The 18,621-nt window shown below is 51.9% G+C and overlaps 2 protein-coding genes across 4 annotated transcripts in view; both read right to left on the bottom strand.

Moving 5' to 3' along the window:
• Positions 1 to 399: 399 nt before the first annotated feature.
• On the bottom strand, positions 400 to 6,259 carry LOC116953947 (bifunctional protein GlmU-like). 2 transcript variants are annotated; one of them, XM_032974282.2, is made up of 3 exons: positions 5,143 to 6,259; positions 3,798 to 3,971; positions 400 to 2,442 (listed from the first exon to the last, which is right to left on the bottom strand). In XM_032974282.2, exons 1-3 carry the CDS (start codon positions 5,143 to 5,145, stop codon positions 2,143 to 2,145), a joined length of 477 nt encoding a protein of 158 aa, XP_032830173.2. In that variant the 5' UTR covers positions 5,146 to 6,259; the 3' UTR covers positions 400 to 2,142. The 2 variants fall into 2 exon arrangements, with proteins under 2 accessions (XP_032830173.2, XP_032830174.2); XM_032974283.2 differs by having other exon boundaries at positions 5,707 to 6,259.
• Positions 6,260 to 6,535: 276 nt separating this feature from the next.
• Positions 6,536 to 18,621, bottom strand: part of LOC116953974 (leukemia inhibitory factor receptor-like) — a 29,236-nt gene continuing 17,150 nt past the window's right edge. The window contains exons 11-17 of one of the 2 annotated variants that reach the window (XM_032974320.2): positions 17,534 to 17,638; positions 16,590 to 16,724; positions 15,200 to 15,358; positions 10,786 to 10,876; positions 10,495 to 10,564; positions 9,891 to 10,182; positions 6,536 to 9,152 (exon numbers count right to left, since the gene is read on the bottom strand). In XM_032974320.2, the coding sequence (XP_032830211.2) occupies positions 9,040 to 9,152; positions 9,891 to 10,182; positions 10,495 to 10,564; positions 10,786 to 10,876; positions 15,200 to 15,358; positions 16,590 to 16,724; positions 17,534 to 17,638 (965 nt within the window). In that variant the 3' untranslated portion in view covers positions 6,536 to 9,039. The remainder of the gene's footprint in view (positions 9,153 to 9,890; positions 10,183 to 10,494; positions 10,565 to 10,785; positions 10,877 to 15,199; positions 15,359 to 16,589; positions 16,725 to 17,533; positions 17,639 to 18,621) is intronic. The other variant, XM_032974321.2, reaches the window with a different exon arrangement.

Below are 18,621 nucleotides of genomic sequence, written 5' to 3'. Positions count from 1 at the left end.
TCACGTGGAAATTTATAGCAGTCAAAAACGCATGTTGATTCTAAATGTGGAGGGGAAACTGGAGGACCCGTAGAAAAAATCCATGCTAACACGGGGAAAACATGCATACTTACAGGCCGCCAGCATCGAGATCGAACCCTCGCATTCCTGTATACCTAGTGAGGTAGTTAACATCTCCTCGCCACCGTGCACAGTGGCAATACTGCATTGACAGTAGTGCACAAGCACAATTTACAAAAACTGAACATATTCGTCAAAAGCACTGTGGCCCTTCAGAGGGAACATTCTTATATAACCGGCAACTTTCTGGCCATGGCTCCATCATGGACGCAGAGAGGTCAGAGGTTAATCATACTTGGAGACGTAGCACTACCATATACATCAAACACAGCACTCGGGCCCTGGGAGCACATTTATTGAACAATGTTTCCAGCAGAACACATCCATTGATCACATGGCCACTTACGATGAATCCGTCGGTTTATTCACTCTATCAATTATCACCGAGTCTCAAAACTATTTCAGGAGGGTCCTGTTACATTTTTCGCTGTAGGCGGCGATGTTGCGGCTGCTGGTGCCGTGTGTGTAACCGTAGGGAAGCGGTAGTGTAGCTGTTAGCGCTACGCTGCGCTACGAACCCAACGACGCGAGATCGATTCCCGCTCACGGCCAACACCAGTGACGATTATCTGAACCGGTCCTGGGCCTCCCCAAAGTCGACTCAGCCTCAAACGAGTACCTTGTCCGGTGTGTAAACATCACCACTAGGGAGACAAAGGCGGCTGGGCATGGTGTTGGCCACCCACCCCCTCGTGTGCCGTTTCCGGCCTTCATAGGTGCTCGCTAACAGCACTTGCTCCAACAGTCTGTTGAACGCTATACAGGTAATGTTTGTATTTGTTACCGTAGTTTTCAGGTGATATCTCAGCATTTGGATGCTTGGCCAATACCAATTAAACAATCTTGATTTTAAGCTTTCGTGACTGCAGGAATCCATATTCTCTGGTTCTTTCGGTAAAGTCACGTAGCAGCGGATCATTCTTTCTTACCTGTGACGGACGCTTGTGTTGCGACCGAAACGTCGTGTTCTTTATTTATTGTTTCTACCGAAATAATCAGAGAGTACCAATTACACATTTTTGTTTTATCCATGGGAGGAAACTGAATGTGCCGGCGGAAACCCATGCACAGCAGGGGCAGAGAACATACAAACTCCACACAGAGAGGCTGCCAAGTCGGGATTCGAACCTGGTGCCCATCGGTGTGAGGTGCGAGCGTCATCGCTGCATTGCCGCCCTAACTTGAGGTCACGGTGATGAAAAAGCAATCTGCGTTACCCCCTCTCTAGCAATAATTCAGGTGTTCAGATATTCAAACACCGAACAGATACCTATTTCAAGGTATCATCAAGTCTGCATTCACCGCACATGCTCGTGGTAAAACATGCAAACACGCTTTGATTTTTAAAAAAATTATGCATTGTCTTTCAAACTGATTGGCCTACACTAGAGCTACTGCTTCTTTTATGGCCTTGTCTCACCAACCGGTGTTAGACCAGAGAACAACGCCAAACAGCGAACATCACAAAGGCAATGCAAATATCACAGCATTCGTAGCTCGCGTTGAGCAGTTTGATCTTATGGGATCATCTTAACATCTCCTGTATTATTGTCGGGAAGGGTTAAGCCTATTCCTTTTTCATTATTTTGATACCGGCAAAAGAAGGTCCCATAGATGTGAGGTCACGATGTTACAAACTATAAAACTATTATTTATTTCACTAGGTAAGACCCACTGAGCTATGTAGCTCATTCTCTTAAGCTACCTGGCCACTAATTATTGCTCAACGAAGTGGCTTATCACGTGGAAATTTAAAGCAGCCAAATACTCTCAACGCATGTTGATTCTAAATATGGAGGGAAAATCCGGAGAACCCGGAGAAAAATCCACATGACTACGGGGAGAACATGCAAACTCCAAATATACAGGCGTCAGGAACCCACGACCTCCTGCATACCACGCGAGGCAGTTAACATCTCGCCACCGTTCATATGACACAGGGCTCACGACGTGGTTCAGCGAGGCTCTCGTGGCTGACCAAGAACAACAACGAGCAACGCAAATCACTCCGAGCCCTCCGTCTCAAGGAGTGTCGGTCTCGCGCTCGCCCCGTGACCCCACGCACAGCTCGGGGAACCCCGTGGTGGGGTCGTGGGCGCGCGAAAACGCGAGGCCCGCGGCCTCCCCCACCACGATCTCGGCTGTGGTGTGGACGCGCAGCTCCCCCAGGACGTGGCCGCCCCACACGCGGCCCCGCGCGTCCGACAGCGCCGCGTGGACGTGCGCCTCGGGGTTGAGGGTCCCCACGAGCGACACGATCTCCAGGGGCCCCTCCAGGGGCAGCAGGGACCACGAGGCGGGGTCCGCGAACTCCGCCACCTCCTAGAAACGATGTGGGGGTAGGGAGGCGAGAGCCGCCAAGTTTTCTCGGGAGGCTTAAGTGGGACACGTGGCGTGGCTTGTAGCCTCCTCCCTTCCTCTATTGGCAAGCACCGCTCAATTTTACATAGCCATCGTCCCCACCCACACGACGGAGAGCGAGTCGCTCATTAGCTCAGTTTCTTATTCACGTATTAGCTTGTTTTTTTTCATTCGCCCGCTCAGTCATGCGGTGATTTATTCACCCAGTCGATGCACAGTTGTTTTAATTCACTCAGCTGTTAAGCCAATCCTGAAGTCCCTGCGTCATTCATTCTGTCAGTACTCGGGCAAGCACAGGGCGACTCAAATCCGATTCCGATATCGGGGATAATTTGTCCATAACCCAAACACGTCCAAGATCTCACAAAGCAGTTATCATTTGGTCGACACCAGAAACATGATGGTTACGACCTTGGTCATGATTATACTGATGGTAATTTTCTGATCGTGATGATGGTGATACTGATTCTGCTTATGATTGTGATCGTGATGATGATACTGATTCTGCTCTGGCAATATTGATCGTGATGATGGTGATACTGATTATGCTGATGGAGATATTGATCGTGATGATAGTGATACTGATTCTGCTCTGGCAATATTGATCGTGATGATGGTGATACTGATTATGCTCTGGCAATATTGATCGTGATCATGGTGATACTGATTCTGCTGATGGAGATATTGATCGTGATGATAGTGATACTGATTCTGCTGATGAATATATTGATCGTGATGATAGTGATACTGATTCTGCTGATGAATATATTTATCGTGATAATAGTGATACTGATTCTGCTGATGGAGATATTGATCGTGATGATAGTGATACTGATTCTGTCTGATGAATATATTGATTGTGATGATAGTAATACTGATTCTGCTCTGGCAATATTGATCGTGATGGTGATACTGATTCTGCTGATGGAGATATTGATCGTGATGATGGTGATACTGATTCTGCTGATGGAGATATTGATCGTGATGATGGTGATACTGATTCTGCTGATGAATATATTGATCGTGATGATAAGTGATACTGATTCTGCTCTGGCAATATTGATCGTGATAATGGTGATACTGATTCTGCTGATGAGATATTGATCGTGATGATGGTGATACTGATTCTATGGCAATATTGATCGTGATGATGGTGATACTGATTCTGCTCATGGTAATATTCATCACGACGATCATAATTCATTATCATAATTCTGCCGATGGTGATTATGATCGTGATGATGACAACGGTGATATGAATATGATTATTCAGAGCTGATGATGATGGGTGGTGGTGTGCGCGGGCCCCGTCTCGCCTCGGGGCTCCGCGCTGCGGGGCCCGGGAGGCGCAGCGTGGCCCCCGTGACGCTGCCCACGGCCGCAAGGAGGAAGGGCGCGCGGAGGCCGCGGCGCGCCACAAGGAGACGCAGGGCGGCCATGGCGTCCTCCCCGGGGCCCACGCGCAGCGCCCACACAGACAGCGCAGAACTCTGCCGCGGGACACGGTGGTGGTGGGGGGAGAGGCACGGGGATAGAGGGAACAACAGCCGCCATTTGCCACGAAGTGTGACTGTGGGAGACTCCAGCAGTCACTCGTCTCATTCTTTGCTGCGGCGTTCGAGGAAAGTAGCAGCCGCCGCAGGCTGCAGTTCGTTCTCATACTCATTGCTTATTTCGGTAAAGTCACGTAGAACAATCATAATAATAGTAGATCACGACGTTTCGATCGCCACACAAGCAATCGTCCTCTATCCCACCTGTGGCGATCGAAACGTCGTGATCTAGTATTATTGTTCTACGTGACTTTACCAAAAGAAACAAAGAGTATGGATGCCTGCAGTCACGAAAGCTTCAAATCAAGATTGTTCGTTCTCGTTCAGCGTGGGTAGCTAAGTGGAGGCTTCCGCTCGTCCTAATGGGGTAGGGCGTGGGATGCTGAGGTACACAACAACACGGTGTGTGCCAGGCTAGGTGCATCTTGAGGCCACGTGAAGTGCCGGTGGCTCGCCGCTGGCATGAGGTCACAGAACAAGACCCAGGTGCCATGGGTTGACTGAGATGACTGGCAGATGCACCACCTATGCCCCCCACTGTGACAACTTGCTGCGTTCTATCTTGATTTGAAGCTTTCGTGACTGCAGGAATCTATATATTCTTTGGTTCTTTCGGTAAAGTCACGTAGGTATAAAATACAATAAATCACGACGTTTCGGGCGCAACACAAGCGTCCGTCATCAGGTGGGAAAGCATGGCCTGCTGCTGAGGCAGACTGTTTTTAAAAGGTTTGAAATGGGTGTAGCGCAAGGGTTTATCCGCCTGGCGTTCCGCTCGTTGTTGTGAGCGCCGCTCCATCACACTCTGTTGCTGCGGGGCGACTGCCTCCTAACTGCCCAGCAGCAGCAGCGTCCTTTACGATCCTCCTCCACGAGGCCGATCGTGACACCGCTGGTACCAATCATCGGCAAGTCCACTCAGCTCCAGATTCAATCAGCTCCAAGTTTATTTCCTTCACCGTGGTGAGAACTCAAGAGACCAGGCTATAGGGTCTCATCTGCGAGAGTGACCTGAATACGGAGGCAAGGGGCCACGGAGACAGAGCTACGGAGACAGGTTCGGGAGACACGGGGACATAGAGACACGGAGACAGAGACACGCACTCACCATGTCTCTGCTGCGCCCTGGTTCACACTTTGCCCTTTCAGCTGCTCCGTGATGACGTCGTCGCTTTATAAATAACACGCGGGGTCAAACAGGGACGAAATACAAAGATCCCCCGTATAGCCTTAACATAGTCTGTTGGGGCAAGTGCTGTTAGCGAGCACTTATGAAGGCCGGCACGGCACACGAGGGGGTGGGTGGCCTTAGCTCAACGCCCGGCCGCATTTGTCTCCCGAGTGGCGATGCTTACACACCGCGCCAGATACTAATTTTAGGCTGAGTCGACGTAGGGGAGGCATATGACCGGTTCAGGATAATCGTCACCGGTGTTGGTGACCGTGAGCGGGAACCGCGACACCACCACCGATCTCCACACGCAGTAGAGTAGTGGTTAGCGTAGACAACACACAGAGACACCGAGTGGACATCGCAGAGAGACAGAACCGTTCCGAGGGTACGGTCGGCGAATCGGGGCAACCGCCCAGGTGTCAGATGTAATACTTCTTCTTTAATGTGAAGGCGTCGGGGGGCCCACACAACAACCATTGCACCGAGCCCTGCACCAACCTCTATGGACGGCCCTGCAGAGCGAGAGAGACGTACACAGAGGCAGACACATTGGCAGAGGTACAAGACACCCGTCTCCGCCCCGTGGCATCCGTAACGGCTGATGGGTGGTTCGCTGTTTCATCAAACCGCGAAGAGAGCGGTCGGGCAGAAGCTGCGATGCGGGATACCCGCGGCGGACACGGGGACGGCAAGCGACCGGAGTCCCCGCACGAGCCGCGAGGAATCATCCGCGAATAACCAAGCAGAGACCGCCTCCTGGGGCAGCGGTGGTTCAACGCGAGCAAAACTGTGGACCGGTTTTGACTCGCGGGTGTCTCAATCAGGCTCGCTTTGGTGGACTGCCCGATGTTTTCGGCGAGGCCCCTCTTCTGTTGCGACACAAAACGAGAATGCAGACACCGTAATAGCGGCGACCCGAACGCTGCCGCGGCGAATTGGGGAGTTGCCGGGGAAAAGCTCCGCCGGGTCTCTTTACGCAGCAGGGGGCCACGTTTCTACAGCTGCGCGTGATCCCAATGGAGTGGTTTGCAGAAGATGTTCCAGCATTGGAGTGGGGGGGGGGGCAAAGGGGGAGGGAACGTGGGAAGGAAGGCACGGGGGGGGCACGGGCACCGGGGGGGGGGGGGGCACGGGGGGAGGACACGGGGGGGGGGCACGCGGGGAGGCACGGGGGATGGGGCACGGAGGGGGGGTAACGGGGCGAGTGGCCTTCTGAGCGGTAGCAGTAGCCCCAGCATCGCGCTCCACAACGATGATAATGGAGAATGACCCCATGATGTACCCGGTCCGCCCACCACGAACCACTGTGAAATCCTCGACAAAGACGTTCTCATATAAATATTTTATTGTGAATTTTTAATACAAGGTCACAACGTGGTGAGATTGGGTCTCTGTGCGAGTCCATGGGTCTCTCCGTGTGCGTGGTTAAATAAAATAGCTATTCCAGTAACGTTTTGACCTGTGCAGTATTAGCAAGGCAAAACCTATACTCAATGAAACAATGAGTGAATAGTAAACATTCGGACTTTGTGGTGTGTTTTTAATCTAAAGATCTGTTATGTCCGAGTGTTACCTACACAGACTGCTCCAACAGTCTGTGTAGATAACACGGCAGATCTTTTGTCTTTGTACAAGTACGTGTGTTGGTGCACGCGTGTTTTAGATGTGGGGAGCGGTGGCACAGTGGTTAACGCACTGCACGATGAACCCTGTCATCCGAGTTCGCTTCCCGATCACGGCTAAAATCAACGACAAATATCTGAAGCGGTCCTGGTCCTCCCTAGGTCAACAGCATTAAATGAGCGCCTGGTGCGGCATGTAAAGATCAGCACCACGGAGGCGACTGGGCATGGTGTTAGCCACACCACCTTCTTATATGTTCACGAACAAAGACCGTCTCCATAGCTATGGCCCTGCATGGGATTCCTCCGGGTTCTTCGCTTTCCTCCCATAGCTAAACACACGCGAGCAGTGTAACCAGGATTGGTCAAAACCACGTCCCAATACTGAAACATTACCTGAAAATTACTCGACTGGTATCGTTACGCAATAGCAACGTCGGAGCCTCTTAATAAGAGTCTCGAGACTCGTTAAGGCTTTCCTGGGTAAACAACAATAATACTGGAGTGTTTGGCTACGTGTGTTCATGTGTGCATGTTTGTGTTGTTTATTGGGGAGCGGTAGTGTAGTCGTTAGCGTGCTGCGCTATGAACCTGGTGACCCGGGTTTGATTCCCGCTCACACCCAACACCAGTGATGATTATCTGAACCGGTCATGGGCCTCCCCTAGGTCGACTTAACCTTTAATGAGTACCCGAATCAATGTGTAAACATCGCCACTAGGGAGACAAAGGCAGCCGAGCGTGGTGCTGGCCACATCACCCCCTCATGTGACATTCTGGCCTTCATAGGTGCTTGCTAACAGCACTTGCCCCAACATTATTTTAAGGCTATAAAGGGGGCTCTTTGTCAAGGCCATTGATACCATCAATAGGCCAGGGCTCTGGATAATTCTCCGTGCTTTTGGAGTCCCTGACCCTGTGCTCACAATCATTAAGGAACTTCATGATGGCGGGTAGGCCCAGGTAAAACTGCGTGGCTGGGAGTTCGAGCCATTACCTGTCCACCTTGGGGTGCGCCAGGATTGTCCTCCGATCCCTACACTATTTAACATCTTTTACCATGTCGTTCGAGAAACTGTACCAATGGAATTTATATTTGGTACAGATACAATAGGAGGGAGGCTGATCAATGCCCAGGTGCAGTCAAGTGATGGCTCCCTATTGGCCAACCATGTTACGTATGCTGATGATCTGGTGATTGCCGCCCACTGAGATGGAGTTGGGGACACTACTTCTGAATCTGGAGGGAGCCACTACGAGATGGGGCCTTATCACTAGCCACAAAAAAACAAAGCACCTGTCTGGGTATTTTTTCTATTGTTCAATGCTCTGGTTTGGCAGTGGAGGTCTCACTCCGAATTAGCCAAGCAGCATTATCTTTTCATCAGCTGCGTAATGCTGCGTGAAAGCTACCTGGCCTGTCGCTCCAAAGTAATTCCGGGTCTTTCCAGCCACAGTTATGCCCTCTCTTCTCTAGGCTTGCAAAACTGTGAGCCCTTTAAAGGAACACCAATTTAAAACATTCACGTTGCCCTGCCTATGAACCATGCTGGGTTTAACCAGACTGGATTGTGCAAGGTCAGAGATCCTTAAAAGATCTGGACACAGTCCCATCTGTGAACTCCTCCGGCAGGCAAGACTGCGTTGGCTGGGTCATGTAGCCCACATGGCCTAGCCACCGCTTTCCCAAGCAACTTCTGTTTGGCCAGATAAAGGGGGCTATATAGGCACGGCCTGGAAAAGAGATGGACTGATGTGGTACAAAAGGATGTGGAGTTGATTGGACATGCCAATGACCGCTACCAGCAATGTCAAGATCGGCCTCTGTGGAGGTTTGTGAAGGACGCTGCTGGGGAGTTGGAGGCAGTCGCCCTCCAACAGTAATGGAGCACAGAGCAGCGACGCTCACAACAACGAGCAAAGCGCCGGGCGGATAAACCGCAGCAAATTGATAGAGTTGGTGCATCTGCCAGCCATCACAGTCAGTCAACCCATGGCACCTGGGTCTGTGCCATGACCTCTTGTCAGCGAAGATAGACCTAGCCTGGCACAAGCGCCATGGTGACATCACCGCCACTTAGTGGCTAATATCAGCTTTTGTTGTTGTAGTATCTATGTGTGTACGTGTGTCTTTGTTTTTTGTATATCATATTGGTGTTCCCTAAGAGTCTGTTGAAGGCTACACAGGGGATCTATGTCTTTGTGTGTATCAGGAAGACGTTCTCTGGGGCAGGTAGCTCGACACGGGGAGGCAGGTGGGGTCAGCAGTGAATCCATCGCTCTCCTCTCTCTCCTCCTCCAACACCTCACTCCCAACAACTCCTGTGAGGGGAAAGACATAGGCAGACAATACATATCCTCACATGACCATTGTGAACACCCTGAGAGAGAAATGTCCATTATGAACCCCCTGACAGCCATTATGAGCCCAGTGACACAATCATTATGAACCCGGTGACACAGCCATTATAAGCCTCCTGACACAGCCATTATGAACCCCCTGAAGCCATTATGAACCCCCTGACACACCATTATGAACCACCTGACACAGCCATTATAAACTCCCTGACACAACCATTATGAACCCCCTGACACACCATTATGAACCACCTGACACACCATTATGAACCACCTGACACAGTCATTATAAACTACCTGACACAACCATTATGAACCCCCTGACACACCATTATGAACCACCTGACACACCATTATGAACCACCTGACACAGCCATTATAAACTCCCTGACAACCATTATGAACCCCCTGACACACCATTATGAACCCCCTGACACACCATTATAAACTCCCTGACACAACCATTATGAACCCCCTGACACACCATTATAAACTCCCTGACACAGCCATTATGAACCCCCTGACACACCATTATGAACCCCCTGACACAACCATTATGAACCCCCTGACACAACCATTATGAACCCCCTGACACAACCATTATGAACCCCCTGACACACCATTATGAACCCCCTGACACACCATTATGAACCCCCTAACACACCATTATGAACCCCCTGACACCGCCATTATGAACCTCACCGATAGCAGGAGTCGTGCTGTCTCGAGAAATGATTGAGTAGAGGACGCCCGTGTCTCCCGCGCGCATCTCCGTGTCTCCTGCGTGCATCTCTGTGTCTCTGCCGTGTGTGTCCGTGTCTACCAGTGTCTCTGTGTCTCCCTGTGTCTCTTCCAACTTATACCCGTAGACACAGGAGGACACGGGAGACACGGGGGATTGTGGGTAGGAAGACACGATCTCCAGGGAGCATGGGTCCACGTCCGTGAAGCACGGCAACATGGGAGGAGACAAGGAGACAGGCCTTGTCTTCGTCTGAGACACACGGAGACATGGTGGGGGGTGGGGGGGAGTAGTGAGACGCGGTGAGTAAGAGGGAGACATGGGGAGAGGGAGGTGGGGACGCATTGGAGAAGAGCGACAGGGGAGAGATCGGAGGAGACATGGGAAGTAAGAGGGAGACACGGGGAGAAGAAGGAGACATGGGAAGAAGAGGAGAGGGAGACACAGGAGAAGGGAGGCATGGGCAGGACGAGGATGACCCAGGGAGAATAGGGAAGGGAATTGGAGACTTGGTGAGAGAGGCACGGGGAGGAGGTGTGTGCGTGTCTGTGTGCGTATTCTCACCTCCACCAACTCCCTTAGCCAGGCTAAGTTGAAGAGACTGGGGATTGGTTGCCAAAACGCATTCTTCAGCCTAACACCATCAACAATAACAACAACATAATTATCGGCATCATTATCATCATTAACATAGCCGACATCAACAGCATCATCACCAAGTGTGTGGGTAAGTGGGTGAGTGAGTGGGGTAGTGGGTGAGTGGGGGAGTGAGTGGGTGAGAAGGTGATTGAGTGGTGGGTGGTGAGCGAGTGGCTGAGTGAATGAATGGGCGAATGAGGTGCACATAGCACTCACCTCTGTCTATGATAGCATAAAATCACGGCGAGGATGATGCCTACGGTGATACTGAGGCAAACAGGAACAATAATCCTAGCAGGATCGACTGCTGAGACACGGGAAGACAGGGAGACGAGGAGACATGGGTGAGACAGAGAGACACAGAGAGATATGTAGACAAGGAAAGACACAGACAGAGAAACACGGGGAGACACAGAGAGGCATGGGGAGACAGGGCGAGACACAGACGCAGGGAGACACGGGGAGACACACAGACCCTTGGTAAGAAACACACGCACGCAAACACCGCGTGTGTTGCGAGTACATGAGTGCACAAGTGTTTGTGTCTTTGCGTGTAAGCGAGCCAGCAGGTGGGCGTGTAAGCACGAGTGAGTACAATGGTTAGCGAGCAAGTGGGTGAGAAACTAGAGGACACGTGACCGGTTTCCGTTTGGGTCAGGTCGTCATGTCGGTGAAATGTCAATCAGCGCTGGAACGCTCCACCACCCAGCACCAGAAAAAACAGCTGGAATGCAGTGGGCATGTGCTCCTGATGATTTGTTTCCTCAGCAAAGGGCGGTGTTGAGAAACCCAAGCCACACTGGCGATGTTTGCTGAATGACGTCTCGCTGGACAGGGGCGGAGCCAGGATTTTCAGCCCGGGGTGACATTCAACAAATGTTAATTTCAAGAATGATTAGAGAGTCAGGCTGTTGAACTAGAGTTCAGACGATACAATTGCGGCGCGGGCGCATTGACTGGAACTGCTCCATGATTTCGTCGTTGGTGACGCCTTTTGCGACGTTGTTTTCGACGAACAGGAGCATCGCGTCAGTAAAGGACTCGGCGCCCATGGTGGTACGCAAATGTGCTTCATCGCGCTAAAGATGCGCTCGGCTGTGGCGGTGGCCACCAGTAAGGGTCAACACGAGGCGCACCAGGCGGTTGACCAGGTGAAAGCCGGAATCTCCGCGGCCGCTTGTCGCCAGGTTGATGGACAGCATTGGCAGCGTATTCACATTCTTCAGCTCTTCATCTCGCCGGATTTCCTGTTCAAAGTGGAGCAGCTGCTGCTCGAGGAGAAGCATGTCGAGATCGGGAAAATCGCGCTTGTAAAATTCAGAGGCCAGCTCCAGGATGTTACTGACGTTAAATGACTCAAATCGATTGCGGGGCGATAAATGGACCGCCAGCCGCAACATCTTCATCGACTCTGCGCTGAAACGCAGATCGAGCTCGACCAGCATCTTGTCGATCGAGGCGTTAAAGAGGTCGATGTGAAACACGTGGTCGTTGGTGATGACGTAAGTGCAGCGCCGAGGACGTCCAGGGCGGGTGTAGTTCGCGTTCATGTCGACGGATACCTGGATGACGTCGCAGAAGGCGTTGACGTCCTTGAGCAGATCGTCGTAGCCGTTCTCGCGCAGCTCCTTCAGCGACTCAATGGTGCAATCCACAAGCCGCATCGCATTGACAACGTCCTGGTCCTCTTTCTGCAGCGCCACGTGCAAATCGTTCGTGATCTTAAGCAAGCGCTCCATCAGGTGCAGGCAGAACGCGAACTTGAACGAGAACATGTCGTTGAGAAGGCGATGAGCTTTGGCCCGTTGCTCTGCCTTGGCGCCGTCCTCTTCCACGTTCTGGATGACGACGGCAGTCGCGTTGAACATCTCAATCAGGCGGTGCAGCGAGCGCCAGAAAGACGACCACCTCGTGTTGCCCGCCGCCGACAACGCCGTCTCCTGATTCTGACCGCGGCCAGTGGAGACCGCCAGCTCATCGACCAGGTCGTCCACGAGCTTCTTGTGCTCGGCGAGCGGTTGGTCGCTGCGCTTGCACGAGCCGGTGGCAGTGTGGATAATGTCCTGGACGAGGTCAAAGAACACGGCAATGTCGGCGACGTCATTTGTGCAGGCAGCGACGAGAGCGAGCTGCAGCTTATGCGCCCAGCAATGCGTGTAGTAGGCCATGTCGTTCATGGCCTTGATCAAGGTCTGCAAGCCAGCGATCTCACCGCTCATGCTCGACGCGCCATCGTATCCTTGGCCGCGGCAGGTCTCAATAGGGCGCCGGCGACTCGAGAGCAGGTTGACAATGGCGCTGCAGAGGGTGGGCGCACACGTGTCCGACACGTGCTGAATGTCGACGAGTCGCTCGCGCAGGATGCCCGTACTGAGCTCGACAAAGCGGTTGACGACGACCAGCTGCTCTTTCTTGCTGACGTCACGCGACTCGTCCGCCATGATGCAATAGTACGCGTCGCCAATCTCGGTGTCGAGGCGCCGGCGCACCAGTTGAGCGTGAGCATGGATCAGGTCCTTCTGAACGTCGGGGCTGGTAATGGTCGCATTCTGCGGCGCGTTCTCCCAGGTGATGGCCGCAAGCAGTGCGTCACGCTTGCGTAACATGTTGAGAATCTCCAGAAAATTGCCCAGGTTAAGAGAGCCAGGCGACTCGTCGCGTCCCCGCATCGCAATTCCCTGGTTCATGCAGACGCGCATGACGTCGACAGAGGCGTCCAGGCGCTTGCGGTTGCCGTCAATAGTTTTGGCATTCTGTCGGGCCAGCCCAGCGTCGCCCGTGATGACGTGCTGCCGGGCGTTGAGAAGGTCCCTGGCCTTCTTCACGGCGATGTTGTGTGCCGACTTGTGCCCACCCTGATGCTCGAGTAGGCTGCAATTCCTGCCACCGATCTTATTCCAGGTTGAGAAGCCGGGGGAGTAGATGAATGCCGACGCAACGTTATCTGTGCTTGACGATGGCGGGAAGAGGTAGCAATAGCAGCAGTAAACAGACTCACTGATGAACGAGTATTCAAGCCAGACGAACTGAACAAACAAAGACGCCGTCGGGCGGCGGGCAGCGCCGCCAACGAACTTGGACGGGTATTTCAACGTCCCGGTCAGGCCAAGTTATGGAGCCGGAGGCGGTACAAACCGTCCTGCTTGCAGATACGCGTAGCGTAATACTTCGGCGTCCGACTCGGTTGGCGACACACTCTGACAATGCAGTTGCACGGAGTCCGCCAGACCGAGTGTCGCACACTTATACGCAGAATGTTTCAGATTTTCGATTTTTTTTTTTCGGGGGTGACAATTGTCTACCCTGTCACCCCCCTGGCTCCGCCCCTGTCGCTGGAGATGACATCCGTTATATAGTCCCTGGTCTATTCTGAACCAGGGACCGTATAACGATAAATAGCCCTACGATTGACACCACTGGGCAAAAGGAAACCCGGGAGACCCAAGACCACCTGGTGTGAGACCTTGAAAGACGAGCTGGCAGCAGCGATCAACCTCTCTTGGGGTGAGGCTCAACAAGTTGCCAAGGACAGAAAGAAGTGGAGGGAACTCAATGTGGCCTTATGTCCCATAGGGGATGAAGAGGATCAACTATCACGAGGGGTTCACCGGACGGAGCCAACCATGCTACCCACACTCCCATTAACACGGCTGGCTACGTACGGTGTGAAAAAGTTCAAAGTACAGTAAAACCTTGGATTGCGAGCATAATTCGTTCCGGAAACGTGTTTGTAATCCAAAGCACTCGTATATCAAAGCGAATTTCCCCATAAGAAATAATGGAAACTGAGATGATTCGTTCCACAACCCAAAAATATTCATATAAAAATTATTAATACAAAATACCTTTTTATATTTTTATTATTTAAATTTCATATAAAGTAATAAAATTTATTAATTAAATTGAATCGTGGCTGGTGTGAGGGAGACGAGAGAGAAGAGAGGAGGAGGGGGACATTGTTGCAGTACAGTTACTAAAGAAGTCACTACACTTGGACACAAAATAAAAAAAAAATGCTTTACGCACACACACGTGGTCACAACACTATAGTAAACAGTATACGCTCGCACGGATGTTGACTTTACGAGTGAGGCACGCCGACTGAGACCGAGCACAGGAGACGATTACCCACAATCCCGCAGCGAGAGAGAGAGAAGAACCATCGGCTCAGTTGTGATCACGTGACGCTCAGCAGACAAAGCGTATACTGTACGTACTACTCGTATTGCAAGACCTCGCTCGTTTATCAAGTTAAAATGTATAAAAAAATTTGCTCGTCTTGCAAAACACTCGCAGACCAAGTTACTCGCAATCCAAGGTTTTACTGTATGTACATACAAGAGCCCAGCTCACAAAGCCGCGTAGAACAGGCGAGTCAGTGAGTGAGCGGGTGGATGAGTGAGTGCATGGGTGAGTAAGTGGGTGGGTGAGTAAGTGGGTGGGTGAGTGGGTGGGTGGGAGTGTGAGTGGTTGGGTGGGAGAGTGAGTGGTTGGATGGGAGAGTGAGTGGGTGTGAGGGTGGGTGAGTGAGTGGATGAGTGATTTGGTGAGTAGGTGAGTAGGTGATTTGGTGAGTGGGTGGACGAGTGAGTAGGTGAGTGGGTGAGAGGTTGGGTGGGTGAGTCCTTACAGGAGACTTTGGTGAGGATCGGGCGAGGATCCCCCTCTGGCCCTGCTCCCTGTACTGTGAGGGCAGCCATTGTGAACCAGTACTGGGTTCTAGGGGAGAGTTGCAGCACTGTGAGGACACGCAGAGCCGTGTCCGGCACGGAGATGGAGCGGGGAATGCCTGAGACACGGGGACAACGCGGACACTCAGATACACGGAGATAACACGGGCACTCAGAGACACAGAGACAAAGCGGGCATTCAGAGACACGGAGACAACACAGGCATTCAGAGACACGGGGACAACATGGCCACGCAGAGACACGGGGACAACACGGGCACTCAAAAGACACGGAAACAACGCGGGCACTCAGAGACATGGAAACAACGCGGGCACTCAAAAGACACGGAAACAACGCGGCCACTCAGAGACATGGAGACAACGCGGGCACTAAGAGACACGGGGACAACCCAAGATACGGAGACAACGCGGGCACACAGAGACACGGAGACAATGCGGGCACTAAGAGACACGGGGGACATGGGCACTCAAGAGTCATGGGGACAACATGGGCACTCGGAGGCATGGGGACAACATGGGCATTCAGAAACACGGGGACAACACGGCACTCAAGAGACAAGGAGACAACGCGGGCACTCACTCAAGAGACATGGAGACAACGTGGGCACTAAGAGACACGGGGACAACACGGGCACTCAGAGACACGGAGACAACGCGTGCACTCAGAGACACGGAAACAACATGGGCACTAGGAAACACAGGGACAACGCAGGCACTCAGAGACACAGGGACAACACAGGCATTCAGAGACACGGGGACAACGCAGGCACTCAGAGACACGGGTACAACATGGGCGCTCAGAGACATGAGGAAAACGCGGGCACTGAGAGACATGGGGACAACGCGGGCACTCAAGAGACACGTGGACTCGAAGGAGACTACACACTCAAGTGTTCTGTCGACCGTTAAAGCTGCTGCAGGGAATAGTGTCCAGGTTACATGCTTAGCCGCGTTAGCTCACGTGTGAGTTAGTGGGGAGCGGTGGTATAATGGTTAGCGCATTGCGCTACGAACTAGGCGACCCTAGTTCGATTTCCGCTCACGGCCAACAGTAGGAACAATAATCTGAATCGGTCCTGGTTCTCCCTTAAGTCCACTAAGCCTCAAATGAGTACCTGGTACGGTGTGTAAATATTGGCACTAGAGTGACAAAGGCAGCCGGGCATGGTGCTGACTACCCACCCCCTCGTGTGCCGTAACCAGCCATTACAGGTGCTCGATACCAGCCCTTACCGCAAAAGCCTGTTTAGGCTCTACATGAGATCTTTGTGTTTGTATCGGTTTATGGGTGAGTGGTGAGTATTGGTGAGCAGCGGTGAGTGGGACTCACCTCTGTCCTCATTCCAGGTGAGCCGGTACTCGGTGAGGAAGCCCCGCAGCTCAAGCACTGGGACCGGCTCCCAGCTCAGAGTCACCGACTGCTCAGAGACATCGGTCACAGAGATAGCCGGGGTACCTACAGGGGCTGTGGGGATGCGGGGAGAGACACAGGAAGAGATGTGGGGAGAGACACAGGAAGAGATGTGGGGAGAGCCGCGGGGAGAGCCGTGGGGACAGACACAGAGCAACGCAGAGAAAAAGAGATGCAGAAAGACACGGGCACACGGAGACAAAGTGATAAAGTGAGAGACGGTGAGATGCAGGGAGAGAGACACCGAGACAAGGACACAGAGAAGCATACGGAAACAGACATTTATACACAACCACAACAGCCGCCATTTGCCATTAAGTGGCAACAGCACTTGCGCCAGGCTATGTGAACTTTGAGGATATGTGAACTGTCGAAGGCTCGCTGATGACTGGAGGTCACGGCATAGACCCACGTGCCATGGGTTGACCAACTGGGATGACTGGCAGATGCACAGGTGGTGCATCTGCCGCATATGTTTCATTCGAGGGGTCCATGTTTCCGAGGCATAAACACAAACATCCCCCGTATAGCTTAACAGACTGTTGAAGTGCTGTTACCGAGCACCTATGAAGGCCGGCACTGCACTCCAAGGAGATGGGTGGCCAGCACCACGCCCAGCCACCTTCGTCTCTCCAGTGGTTATGTTTACACACACCGCATCAGGTACTCATTTGAGGGTGAGTCAACCTAGGGGAGGCCCAGGACTGGTTCAGATAATCGTTGCTGGTGTTGACCGTGAGTGGGAATCGAACTCGGGTCGTTGGGTTCGTAGAGCAGCACGCTAACCGCTACACTACCGGTCCCCACGTGTACTCGTGTAAACACACACACACTCGTGTACACACACAAACTCGTGTACTCACTGCCCTCCTGTAGGTATGTGTGGGCAGCCTTGATGAGCGTGAACTCGTTATGCGCACAAGCGTACACACACACGGCATAGCGCACGTACGACTCCAGCTCGTCCTCTGCGCAGAGACAAATACACACAAACACAACAGCTGTCGTTCGCCACTAAGTGATGGTGACATCACCAAGGTGCTTGTGCCAGGCTAAGTGCACTTTGAGGCCACTTGAAATGTTGAAGGCTCGCTGCTAGCAGGTCATGGAACAGACCCAGGTGTTTGGGTTGACCAACAGATGACTGGCAGATGCACCACCTGCGCCCCCCACTGTGTTCTATCCGCCTGTCGTTCTGCTCATTGTTGTGAGTCTCACGCCTCTGGCTTCTTTTGTTAACGGAGAGTAACTGTCTTCAACTGCCCAGTAGTGTCCTTCACGAGCCTTCTCCACATATGCTGATCTTGACACCGCTGGTACTAGTCATCAGCAAGTCCACTCGGCTCCACATCCTTCTCTACCGCACCAGCTCCATCTCTTCTCTATCCCATGCCGCACCTATCCGGCCAAACAGACGCTGCTTGGGCATGCGGTGGCTGGGCATGTGAGCAATGTGACCCAGCCAACACAGTCTCGCCTGTCGAACAAGCTCAGTGATGATGGGACTACATCCTTACGCACGCACAGGGATGGGGTTAGACAGACACAAACACAGGAATACAAAATACAGGCATCTCTCGATTTATGAAAGGAATGCGATCTTCCAAAAAAAAAGCATAAAACAAAATATGGTAAATGAGAACGGATTTTCCCATTCATTTAATACTAAACATGAGGGATGTATTTCGGACAGTTACTCCTAACCAAAATATACACACCAAATGATATCACGTTTAAAACAAATACAGATAACATAAATATTAAAACGATTGAATAATAATTAATTGTAAGCAAATAAATAACTAACCTTTTTAGAGAACTCAGCAAAAAGACCTGCATGCTGGAATGACTGTGAAAGGTGATGTCATCGTGAAATTTCAACATGGAAATTCGATTTTCTATCCATAATTTGTCAATTACCTTAGCGTTAAAATTTCGTAAACCGAGCGTT

The sequence above is a fragment of the Petromyzon marinus genome, chromosome 53, assembly GCF_048934315.1.
Source record: "Petromyzon marinus isolate PM22_M1 ecotype Great Lakes invasive population chromosome 53, UKy_Petmar_22M1.pri1.0, whole genome shotgun sequence".
Lineage (NCBI taxonomy): Eukaryota > Metazoa > Chordata > Hyperoartia > Petromyzontiformes > Petromyzontidae > Petromyzon > Petromyzon marinus.
This window is presented reverse-complemented; position numbering and strand designations above follow the sequence as displayed.

Excerpts from the sequence above, each read along its gene's own strand:
- LOC116953947 (XM_032974282.2), bottom strand. Across the intron at positions 2,443-3,797 it reads CCGCAGCGCGGAGCCCCGAG|GAGGTGGCGGAGTTCGCGGA; the intron begins GCGAGACGGGGC and ends CATCGTTTCTAG.